Source organism: Chaetura pelagica, unplaced genomic scaffold (assembly GCF_000747805.2).
Source record: "Chaetura pelagica isolate M959 unplaced genomic scaffold, ChaPel_1.0 scaffold12, whole genome shotgun sequence".
NCBI classification, from domain to species: Eukaryota; Metazoa; Chordata; class Aves; order Apodiformes; family Apodidae; genus Chaetura; species Chaetura pelagica.
In genome coordinates, this window is record NW_009952801.1 from 3,387,059 (window position 1) to 3,400,204 (window position 13,146).

At 38.6% G+C, this 13,146-nt stretch overlaps 1 protein-coding gene across 1 annotated transcript in view; it reads right to left on the reverse strand.

The window, feature by feature from the left end:
• THSD7A (thrombospondin, type I, domain containing 7A) overlaps positions 1–13,146 on the reverse strand; it is a 196,484-nt gene that overhangs the window by 98,384 nt on the left and 84,954 nt on the right. The window contains exons 3-4 of the mRNA XM_009994927.1: positions 7,524–7,772; positions 5,917–6,098 (exon numbers count right to left, since the gene is read on the reverse strand). Coding sequence (XP_009993229.1) covers positions 5,917–6,098; positions 7,524–7,772 — 431 coding nt within the window. The remainder of the gene's footprint in view (positions 1–5,916; positions 6,099–7,523; positions 7,773–13,146) is intronic.

Consider the following 13,146-nt stretch of genomic DNA (forward strand, 5'->3'; position numbering starts at 1 on the left):
GAAAGAGGAATGAAAAATCATCACTCTGCTTTGGTTTCGCATTTAGTCTCTTTTTGCCCAGTTTTACACTCTCTTGCTTCACATAATGAAGGCATGAAGATGGCAGATAGTCATTCAGCATTACTGCCTCCAGCTCAGCAATCCCTTAATACAAAATAACACAAGAATAAATATTCCAACATTTGCATAATGTTATGCTGGAATTAAATTTTATGACAGAATACTGAATTTTACAATAAGTTTGACGTGCTCACCTAACATGCATGATAATCAATGTAATATGCATTTCTTGTGTAGAACAAAGATATAAATAAACATAATTTGCCTGTAATTGAATTTGTATTGAACAGTTTCTGATTAAAAAAACAACAGCAACAACAAAAAAACCCAACACAGAACAACCAAACAAAACAGCAAGTAATTATTAACTGTGATTTTTAACCTTGATTTAATCGGGGAATTGCCCAAGTGAGACAGTTGAAATTAAGGGTTAATTACACCCCTGAGACACAGCCTTGCTTCAGGAATAAGAGATCTGGGAAAGTGTTCTGGGGATTGCCTTGCTTGTCTCCAGCCTGCATCAGTATAAAGCACTTACCAACACACTAGTTTGTGGGATGTTACTCAGAAAAATAATAAAGACCTTTAATGAGGAAGCTTTAAACAGCAGATTTTTCATATCTCAGGTGTTCCATATCTCAGACAGATTTTTTTAACAAAAATGCCAACAGCAAGTACTACTGTGCTACTGTTGCTATCCATTTGGCTTCAGGCTAAATTTGTGACAGTCCTGAACTTCTAAAATATGAAGAATTTTTACTCTGTTTGGCTTTAAAGAGGCTGACTTAAGTAATAGGAATACATATTTCCATTTTTTTTTGGAGGTATCTATTCAGTAAGAATTCTAGGTCTTATCAGCAAACCTTGTTAAAGAAACATGCTATCATGAAAATATCTACTGAAAATATCTGCCTTTTCCATCATTCATTAGAGTGTAGGGGAAGAAATAAGTGCTGTGGGGATGCGTAAGTGGTATCAATAAATCCTCAATGTGCCAAAATGGTTTTGAAATGCTCTTCTTGAGACATAAACATTGTACAAAATGTCAGATCTGTTATATATTGCTTTCAGACCAAAAGAATTCAATAGTAGGACAGAAAATTATATTCCAGTTTATTAAAAAATGCTTTCATCTGAAGACTCAGGGTGTATTTCACCCAGGATTACTTGGAATTCTTTCTTTGAGATAACAACTAAATAAGGAAACGTAGCCTTGCCTGAGTGTCTTATGAAAATCTTGCTCTCGCTAGTTGAAATTGATTTCTTCCAGCACCTAAAAAGTATAAATGAGCTCAGCTTTTGCTGCTTAATGTTTAGAAAGACACTTTGAGAGAAGACAATGCTGGCTGCAGGAATTTGCATCTTAAATCTATGTCTTAACTCTGTCCTTTTATACTCTTTTGTGGCAGCAATAAAGATTGTTCTTTATTCCCTGGCAGTGATGCTGAATACTGATTAGACTGTGTATAATACTGTAAGATCTGTGAGGAAATTGACCAAATTTTGGGCCAAAAATTGAAAGAAAGGTGAATGCATTTCCATTATCTCTCTCCTTCAGTCTAACTAAAAGTTAGACTCAGTTTTGAATTGATTTCAGGTTAAGAGGTAGTGACTTAAAAACAAAAATGAGACTCAATCACCCTGTTCTCAAATAATCTACTATATTAGGAAATTATAGCTGATGTATTTTATCCCTTTGTAAAGCACTTCCCAGAATGACTGCACTTCAAAAATAACTAAAAGAAAAAACACAGTTCTGTTCTTAAGCACTTGTGTGAAGGACCAGGTATTTCCTTACACGAACATGAAATGTCCTTTGAGTCAGCCGACAAAACTGACTTAAAACGGTGTCTCCACGCGGCGCTGAACCCCCTGTGTGTGTGTGGGGGGGGGGGGAGCAGCTGCTGCAGGGGAGGGGGCGGGGCCGGAAGCAGGGGGAGGGTCCCGCTCTCGCCTCGTGTGTGCGAGGCGGTCGTCTACACCCGCAGCCTGCCGCCGCCATTGTCCCCGCTGCTGGGAGCTGCCTGCCAGCCCGCTCTGCTGCTGCTGCCTGCCAGCCCGCTCTGCTGCCCTGCTGTCTGCCGTTCCTGCTGGGAGCTGCCCGCTCACTGCCTGCCCGGTCGCCGCAGCCGCCGCTGCTAAAGCCGCAGTCCCGGAGTCCCGGAGCCATTCGCCGCAGCTGCAGCTGCCAAAGCCCCAGTCCCAAAGTCCTGGAGCCGCTTCTCTCTGGGGGGGGGCGACCTGGGCTTGGAGTGCCCGCAGCCTCTTTGCTACCCAGCTCATCCTACCTGCACTGCCGCGTGGTGAGACAATTCCGGCTACCCCAGCTTATAGGGGAAAATATAATTTTGTCTTGTGTAACTAAGGTGTACCCATATATGTTTAATGTGTTGTAATCACTCCTTTTGAACCTCCTGCCCCAAATTGCTTTGTTTTCCCCACAATAAACCTTGCAGTTGTTAGAAATATTAGTAAGCACTGAGCAGGTTATTCACTCAAAAAAGTCGGGACATAAGTTCCTGTATCCTCTGTGTGAGGCGATACCCACGTGTGGATCTCTCAGCAAATCCTGATAAGTTAATACACTCCAATAAGGAGATATAATAGGTCACGGATCGTGACAACTTGCTACATTTATCAAGATCCCAACCTCCCCATTCTTCTCCAGGTATCGTAAACAGACCAGTGCCCAGTAATGACCAGGCAGTCAAAGAGAGTGAATTTGCATGTGGCTGCATCACATAAGCAGATGCAACTTCCCTTTTCTCCTTCTGGTCTTTTGTTGCACTGGTTTCACAGCTCATAAATTTAAACTCGTAAAGGAACTTTCCTCCCATTCTCATTCTATATCAAGAATTTTAAAGGTTATTGGAAACAGATGACACAATCTACCTCATAGGCTTACTGTGAGAGAAAGTTCATGACTAACAGGTTAACTGAGTTAATAAACATGAAACCATTTTAGTCAGTGGCAGGTAAATGGCTGAATGACAGTGGCCTCCAGGAATCTTGATTGTCCAGTTACTACACCCAATACTAACTCAAGTCTAAACCTATGAATTCTGATAGGGGACAACAGAAATCTGAGTGCCTGGGTGGATTCTGGTTCAGCTAGGTATTAAAAGTTCAAATTCTTACTGGACTCCTAACTCAGTGTTTTAAATCTACAAAAAGGACTGAAAATAGCAGCTGCAATGAATGCAGTGAAAAAATTTCCAGTGTTCAGTACAGAGAGGAAAATCAGTCGCTGCTGAAATGGTTCAGAAGTGGGAGCACGGATCTGTCCTGGCATCCTGGCTCATGAACTTCACTTCTTTGAGTTCAGGCCTGTCACAGTCAAATTTCAAATTTTCTGAGAATGTACAAATCTGTTACGCTATTTCAGAGCTATATAAACATGTTATTTATAAACATCCAGCCAACACAGTTTCCCCAAAAAGGACATTGCCTCCTTTACATGCTTGTGATTAAAAGGGGAAGTCCAAGACCTTAATTTACCTACCTGTTATTTCAAAAGTGATTGATAGCAGAGGTGCAGCACTAGCCTTCGACTTGCTCTGTGACTGACTTTCTGAAATAACAGGGAAACACCACCATGAGTATATGAGAACGGAGGACTTCAAAGCAGCCTTACCAAGACAGCATTTGCTACAGCTAACACTGAAATGAAGGCATTTCCCCATGGCTAAAATTGTCAGGTGTCTCCCCCGTTTGCTCTCATCCTCAAATTACTCCAAATTTTCAAATGGTATGGTTTTCTAAAGGAACTGATTTGTTTGTTCCAAGGAGAGGCTGGAGAGCAGCTCTTGCCCACACAGAATCCAAAGTGGGAGGGGGCAGAGAGGAAGGATGAGTGGAGAAGCAGCACTTCTTAAAAGCTGACCCCTAATACTGAAAACACCCCAGAGCTCCTTTTTAAACTAAGACCCACTTCACCCCTAGTTTGAGCTCTTGAAAAATTGTTCTCATGTTTATGCATCCAATGACTAGTTACATTTTAATCAGCTTTCCAGAGCCTGCAGAGATTACCTCCTGATGGGCTCCACATATTCCTGTCATACTCTGATAAGGGCAGATTTCACACCCGTCTAAGCCGGTGAGACTTCACAGCCTACCAAAATTCTAATCATCATTCTGAACAGTAAGCTGCCACTGATTTTTTTGTTACCTCTGCTTAGCTGGGAGGTTTTATTCCTTCACTCTAAGGCAGGGGCATCTAAACTTTGTTCATCACAGGCATTTTGCTAAAAGCCCTCAGGCAGAAGCTGATTTGCATTAAATGAATTGGCCTGAAAGCTTCTTCGTTAATACATACAGATGTGGGACCCATGGAGCACACAAGTCACACCCTACTGATCCACACAGTCATGCTGAATGGATGTCAGCATTAATATTCCCCACAAACTCTACCTCTATGGCAAGTTTGAAAGCACCTTTAACCCACAACAAAAACCTCAACAGCCTACAGCTTGGTCAGCTCTGCTCTAAATATTGCTGTACATAAGACTTGTAAAGTGATGTTGCCTTTTCCTGGAGTATGTGGTTTAATTAATTTATTTTATTTTTAATAACAGTGTGTTTATATGAAATAGCTACAGTAGAAGATAAAATTTAATGAACAAGATAAATGCATTTAGTTTAAGTACTAATTTCTAAATCTGTAAGTATGCAGAAGTAGAAATAACATGCTCTATAATGGAATACTGTGTCCAGTTTTGGAGCCTCCAACAAAAGAAGGACATGGACGTATTGGAGCAAATCCAGAGGAGGGCCACAAGGATGGTCAGAAGGCTGAACCACCTCCCCTATGAAGACAGGCTGAAAGAGTTGGGGTCGTTTAGCCCGAAGAAGATGCTCCAGGGAGACCTTATAGAACCCTTCCAGTACATGAAGGGGACTACAGGAAAGCTGGGGAAGAACTTTTTATAAAGGCATGTAGTGATAGGACAAAGGATAATGGCTTTAAACTGGAAGACGGGATATTTAGGTTAGACATTAGGAAAAAAATCTTTACTGTGAGGGTGGGACATTGGAAGAGGTTGCCCAGAGGAGATGTGGATGCTGCATCCCTGAAAGTGTTCAAGGCCAGGTTGGATGGGGCTTTGAGCGACCTGGTGTAGTGGAAGGTGTCTCTGCCTACGCAGGGAGGTAGGAACTAGATGATCTTTAAGGTCCCTTCCAACTCTAGCCATCCTATGATTCTAAGATTCTGTGAAAATACTTGTGTTGTTCTTCAGTATGTATTATGTCAAACAAAATAAAGGTTTTGTCTCCCAAGCTAGTATCTTTTCTTAAGAAGCTGTATAGTCTGTAACAGTGACAAGGAATAAGCTCTCTTTTGATTCAGGTAACAAACCCATGCAATCATTTTGGCTTAAAGTCCACAAACCAATTTAAGAGTTTGATCAAGAAAAAAAAAAAAATTGATTTCTAAGAATAAAATATAGTAATATATTTACATATTTCAATATTGAGTTTACATGGCAGAATTGGGATTTTCTATCTGCACATTAAACCACATAAAGACAGAGAGGAAGTCTACAGTATATAAAGGAAATGCATCTAGGACTTCTGGCCTGCCTTCCCATGCTCTTTCTTATTGAGTGATAATTCTTCACATCAGACAATACTTTTCAGTAAATATTAAGGAAAAGTAATTTGCATCTGGGAGCCAATATCTGTGGCACAGAGAATGAAATCTCTGCTACTGCAGTTAAGTATTTTTTCAAGCATGGATAACAGTAACCTGCAAGGGAAGCAGGCACTCATGACAGAAGACAACGGCTGTCAAGGAGTTCTGAAATGTTGAAGTGCTCTGATTTCACACCAATTCAAGCACAAGTGAATCACATTTACCTTCTTTTTCTTTGAGGGTATTTAAATAGGAGAGGAGATTTTCATTAGCTTGCACGCAGTACGTTTCCCGGGTTTGAATGCCACCTCCACACAGCGCGGTCTGATTTCCTCGCCTCCTGTCCTGTTGGCTAAGGAGAGGATCAACACGGCATTCTGTCCACTCTGTGGTCCGCCACCCATACCTGGATCAAATTTGGTTGGTTGAGTCTTTAGAAATCATGAAACCATTTTACATAGCATTATATGATAGAAGCTGAAACACCTTAATAGTTTTATTCATTTTCTAAAAGGCCTGAGCCGTACAATTTCTTGTACACAGAGATATGTTAAGTGTGATATTTTATGTGGGTGGAAAACTTTCCTCCATTATTTCACTTTTGAAATAATTCCTTTTTAAGAAGGTCTTTTCTGCTCAATTCCTGAAAGATACTGCACATGTTTTTACTGCATACAAACATTTTACTGGAGGGAAGAAAAATGTCATATACAGAAATGTACAGTCTGTGTTCAGATAACCTAACTTTCAAGACTATGACTGTCATGATGTGTTTAGAGTTAGACAATTTATATGAACCAAAGCCAAAATATCAAAGAAATGTGCACACTGAGAAACACGAGAACGAGAACAGGGAAAAAACCCACAACAACCCAAACTCCACAAAAAAGAAAACAAACACAAAAGCTTCCTGTTCATCTTTTATAAGAAGCCAGAAGTTTCTCTTCTTCTTCAGGTAAAACTGTAATTGTGTTTTTTCATTATTACTTCAGAAAAACCTTACAGTAAGTTCTTTTTTACTGTCAAGAGGAAGATGGCTCTGCAGTACTGAAGCATCCCTGCTGGGTACTGATGAACGACTAGAAGCTGTGACCTTTCTAATCAGTGAATGCATAGGAAAGAACTGTGACTCCCAGTTTAAACCCCAACCAGGTTTACAAACTGCAAGAAATGTCACATAATTCTTTACCCAACAAGTATATAATAGCCTTGATTAGTTGATAAGGGTTACAGCACTATCTTGACTAATAAAGTGTTTGCTGTCACATCTCCTAAACTGGAAACAGGGTTAATTTATTTACTGTTGATGTTAATCTCTTCCACTTCCCACTGGGGCCTAATCCTGCCTTTGTTGTACTTAGAAAAGGAGTCTCACTAAAAAAGTGTGGTTGCTAACCAGATATTCATCAGCTCTTTCCTATATTCAGCATTTTGCCTGCAAACAGATAAATACTTTGGAAAGCAATTATTCTGGTAGAAATGTTATGTGGGGAGAAGATCACCGACAGATTAATAAATTTAATGGATTACAGTCTTGACTGTGCATGCATATGCACAAATGTTCTCTTCTAAAATTTAACATTAGTGAAAAAATATGTAATTGTTATTGTTCACATATTTACAGGAAGAATTGATTTCACTGTAATAGCAGCTATTTGCAGACTTCAGGCTTTCAAGAAGAGCACTGAATAAGCAAAGGATATAAAAAATAATTTAAATCAAACCTATAATTTCTTTAATAATTATTTGATTGATATTCAATTACCTGCCCTGTATGCTTAATTGGAATTCTAACTTTTGGTAGAGGGGGAACTGATATGAGTCAACTTACGTGATGCATGGTGCCACACCATCTCCTTGAGAAACACACTGCTCTGTTTCTTCTAATTGAGGGCATTCACTTTCACTGCCAATAGGGAGCTGCTTAATGGTCCGTGATCTTGTACGATTCCCTTTAGGGGTTGTCATATCAAAGCAGGTTTTGGAGCAGGGGGTCCATTCTGACCACTCTGACACCTGGCATTCCTTCGTGATCACACAGGACTGGAACGTAATGGGAAACTTGTCTTGTTTGCAAAAGCTGTAATAAGAAGGTATCACAATTTTCAGCACGTATATTCACAGACAGTCATGAACTCCTACAGAAAGGTGTTGTCCATTTCAACATGCAAACTCAGTTAATATTTGAAAATCTGTTAAGTTCCAGTCCACATGTATTTGGTCAAAAAAAGTCGGGGAAAAGGGCTTTTGATTAAACTGACTAAAAACAAACACATAAGTTTTGCTACAGTTAGAAATGACTGATATTGCTAAATCTGATCAAAATTAAAATTTAGTCTTCATATATATAATGAAGTATACAAGACCAAAAAAGTAATTTTTTTACCACTTATTTTTCATGTATAGTTATATTAAATCATTTTTCTTAGAACAAAAAGACAGTGAAGGATCAATAACAGAGATAGATACACTTTTTAAGAGAACCAAGTGCTCAAGGTCAACTTCTCCTGATTTCCAAACTATAAATTGCCTAAAAAGGTAATGTCAAATATATTGAATACTTGGACACTAATTATTTACTTTGTTAACAGCCAGCATAGCCACAGTGAGGCCTCATTATCTAAAGGGGAACGATCTCTCCCTTAAAACAGCGCTTTCCCTGCTAGTAGAAACTATAGCCTTAATTTCCTGTTCCTCAAGAAGCCCATCATCTCATTTCCATTCTCCATCTGATAGCTTAATTTGCATTTTACATAGGTTGTCAGCAAGATTTTCTGCCTCTAAATGACTCTGCATTCTTAAATGTTCTAACAAGAAACTAACTTATTTCTACTTTAAACTTGATTCACAATAGGGAAATGAGCAATAGAGCAGTAAAACTATGACTTTTAACTCCTTAATTATAATTAAACCATAAATATATTTATCCTGTCTCCTTTGGAATAAAATTCTGGCTTCTGAAGTAGTTGAACAGGCAGGGAAAAAGATTTATTTACACTGCAGACAGCACAATGAAATGTTCTGTTCAGTACCAGTCCTATAAACAATACAACAAAGGCTCATTATTTGCCTCTTAATAGAATACAAAAGACTACAATGAATATTTATTAAAATTTTGTTGCTATACAAATCTATGCTATACTAATATATCCAATATTGTGTTGAGCTGCTATTAACAACCTTCCATAATACTAGGAGGATATCAATAGGAGATCTGAAAACATGGTAAATGAAAGTACCTGAACAGCTCATAACTTCAACTAAAATAATCTGACACTTGATTTAATGTTGCATCTCTATGTATTTGCTGCTCAACCTTTTTTGGACATGTGTGGTCAGGAATTTTTGTCTACTCACGTTCTGTAGCCTCATTTTTGCTCTTACAGCAATAAATAAAAACTAAATATCACTTTGGATAGGAAGGTTGCCCCTGAGGATTTCAAAGTAATTTAAGGGATAATTAAGGCTATGGACACACAAATAGAGAATGAAGCTTGAGGCATGAGCCTGGAGCAAAATGGACCATAGTACATGCGTACGAATGTGCAATCTGTGCACTTGAAAGCCATCTCTTCACTGGAAGTTAAGCTTTTAAATGTGTTATGAAATTAGATTAATCAAGAGGTAAAATAATTCTGAGGTATCCTAATTTCTATCAGAGAGTAAACAATGCTTTTAAAAATTTTAAAAATCAGGACTTTATTTTATATGCCAATGACCTGTCTGAGTGTTTGTAATCCCAAGAATTATCTTTTGAATTGTGTCAAACAATCATGGAAGAGATCATTGGAATTTCCTCCTCTTTTAGTTCAACTAAGAAAAAAAAAAATTTTTTTCCTATTTAGTTTTTTCAATAGCTAAAGCCATGCATACTGCATGCATAAAGCCAAATCCATGATAATGCAAGATCATAGGACTGGTCTCTGCATTTACACTGAATGAATATGAAAAATAAATAGGTTTTAAGCAAGGCAGTAAGACTTGTTTTACTCCATGAGCTATACATAACTTATTTGTACAACTAATAGGTGTTCTACTTTTGCTGATTGAACTGAAAAGCACACAGAAAAGTTACTAAGAAAAAATGAAAAGGGTAGGAAGGCTCGACAGAGGGACCTGGGCAGGCTGGATAGATGGGTCAAGGCCAATTGCATGAGGTTCAACAGTTCAAGTGTTAGGTCCTGCATTTTAGTCACAGCAACCCCAGGCAATGCTACAGGCTTGGGGAGGAGTGGCTGGAGAGCTGTCAGGCAGAAAAAGACCTGGGTGTGCTGGCTGATAGCTGGATGAACATAAGCCAGCAGTGTGCCTAGGTGGCTACAAAGGCAAATAGCATCCTGGTCTTCATCGGGAATAGTGCAGCCAGGAGGAGTAGAGTACAGCCCATGTACTTGGTGCTGGTTTCACTGAAGATGCCAAGAAGACCTCTTATAGAGTTTTCCCCCACGAATTAGCATGAATGCTTTCTGAACCCAGATAAGATTTTGGCATCTACATAATCTTGGAAACAGTGAATTACACATCTTTTTTACTCACCAATAACCGTGGATAGCCATTTTTGCTTTAAAACTGCTATGTAAATTTCATTTTCTGGTTTTCAACCTTGCATAACCATATAGCCACACTCTATTCACTTTCTCTATAACATTTGTGAGCTAAGAGACTTCTATCAGCTCTCCTCTACTGTCTCTTAATTTAGTCTACAAGCAATCTTCATTTGCACACAGTCATATCCTGCAATCACAAGTCCTTTCTACTGTGTGTGTTACTCTGAGATGCTAAACTCGCCTGGATTTCAGGGCTAAGATTCATTCAGAGAATGTTTCCAAAATATAGGCACATTAGTGTAGCTGGACAGTCCATAACTTAATGGAAATACGAGTCCACACATTTAACGCATTAAGGAGACATCATTCTGAAGGTCAGTTCAGTGTTCTTCATGTTCAAATGTAAGAGAACTCCAGTGTGTGGTTTGCAATTTAAATCTAACATTGTACAGTGAAGAACATGTCCTTTGCAATAAATTCAATTCATTCACCAAGTGCTGATACATAAAACAAACCATTATTTACTGGCTTTACCTGTAATATAAAGTAACAGAGCCCAGTCACAAAGGTTAATCTCCTCAATATTTTTTGTCTGCACTATTTTACCACGTTTTATCTATTCCTTCACTATTATCAATGTTAAGCTCTGGTTTTCTTTTATGACATTTTCACAGCTATTATTCCTTATTTTCATTCACTGTGTACATTCTGCTGGAATTCTGATATATTTGGTTTTTTCCTCTAGCTAATTTCCCATTTGATTACATAAAGATATTTACGTTGTTCTGAAAAGGACAACATTGCTACAGTTCAGGAGGAAGACTGATGCCAGCAAACTTTTGCACTCATGGGAAAAAAAAACACGGGTTACAGTTGGACTTAAAAGGACTTAAACAGAATTTTACCTGTAAAATGAAAACTGATTTTTCAAACCTGAGTCAGTATTTAATGTGATAGTGGATTGTGTCTACAGGATCTTCGCTCCTGTGGCTCTGAAGTTCCCTATAGAAACCTACAGGTCTGCCCAAGCTGCTCCAGCCCTGCCATGGCTGACCTACTCTCTGCCCTGGTGTGGAAAGCAGACCCAGGATCATCAATTCAGCAGAAAAAGGGAGCTGCTTCTGAAGGCTTCAGATCAAAGCACAATCAACATGCTAAAGAAATCCAGAAAACTTTAACAGGTTTTTAAGCGGCTTCATCTAAATACTGAGTTAAAAAAAGCAAAGGCTCTGGCAGATAAAAGAAAACACAGTGAGCTTCCTTGGAGCAGAATAATTTAACCATTCCCCAGCCTTGCATTTCCTGCACAGTGTTAGGCATCTCCCACAACCAGCTGTATCATCAGGAACCATGAGAGTCTCTCCTGAATTCTTGTTGATCTCATGAGACATTACATCATTGAATACACAGTTGTCAGTCTTTCCTGCTAGCCACAAGATGAAAATTATTGACATACAAGCCCATTTGACCAAACAAATTTGTCTGCAGAAAGACTTGGAACAATGACAAATTGCCTAGAGAACACCAAAACTAGATGCTAGTGTAGCACTTGAAAACCAAAACACACACACAAACACACAAAAGGAGGCTTGTAGAAGCTGCATTTTTGATTGAAGAGCAAACTAATGCTAGGGGAAGCTGTTGGCAAAGAATCAGAAAGTAAATTTGTGATTCAAGAAACAACAATTTTAAAACTCAACAAAAGCAAGCCACTAAGCCTGATGGACAAACATCATCCTTGGAAGACACCCTAGAGCCATTAATGAACGTCGATCCAACCAATAACGAATCCTTAAAACACAGAAGATACTAAAGAAGGGATTTGAAGAGAAGAATATTTTCCTTTTCTCAGTCAAGAGAATCTCAGTGGCTTGCTTAAAGTTTGCCTAAATCTCAGTAGATTTCTAAAAGAACTTAAAGAAAATATAGGGAACACTTTCCAAAGACTTTATCTACTTCTCATAGCTGTAACCTTACAGTGATGGGATAAAACATGTACCACACCAGTCATTAGCATTGCATCCTAGAAAAGCTTAGGCTTACACTGCTGGGAAATCTGTCTACCCATGGGCAGTCCCACAGCCTAGATTCTTATGCCCTCTAACAGAACTGCCTCGCAGAAATAATCTGTTTGGGTCAGAAGGTCAAATCAGCCTTTGAAAGATGTGTACCCCTGTGTGAAATTTTCTACAGAAACCTTGAATGATCACTCTGCTGATCAGCAGGCCTTAGGAAATCCAGCAATACTCATGCCAAATATTAATCCTTTATGTTCTTTGGGACTAAATCCAGATCTTAATAATGTATGCATAGAATGTCCTCCTTGCTCTTTATCTGACCAACATGGAACCTTAAAAGATGTTTTGTATAAGTAATTGAGGTTGTGGAGTTAACATACGGAGGGAAGATTCAAGCACAGTGTCCCATTGTGTTGCAATAAGCAATCTATCTTCTAGGCAGTGTTCTCCTCAGAGTTCACACAGCCTGTTGGATGTGTTAACCTCTAAAGGAAAACAATCAAATGAACTTTATACCATTCCTGGATCAAAGGTATATTGCAATTTTGAAAGAGGTCGTGATTAATATTTGGATATAAAGAAAGAGAGCTTATTTACTCTTAAATAAAATGTAAAAAAAACCAAACAACAACCCTTCATGAAGCAGGTACCAGACAGCATAAATAGCAGAAAGGTGATTTAAATTCAGCATATAGATAACCCCCAGGAGTTATGCTAAAAATATAAAATGTAATTTGTAAAGCCTAGTCAGTCATATTTGAGTTTCAGTTTACAGTTGGTACACACTTGTTTCATTAAAGAAGTTAGTGAAAATACAGTGTCTGTATTTTTTTCTAGTTGCAAACGTTGTTACTATCCTTTGTGACACAGTCCTGATTCAATTTCCCTA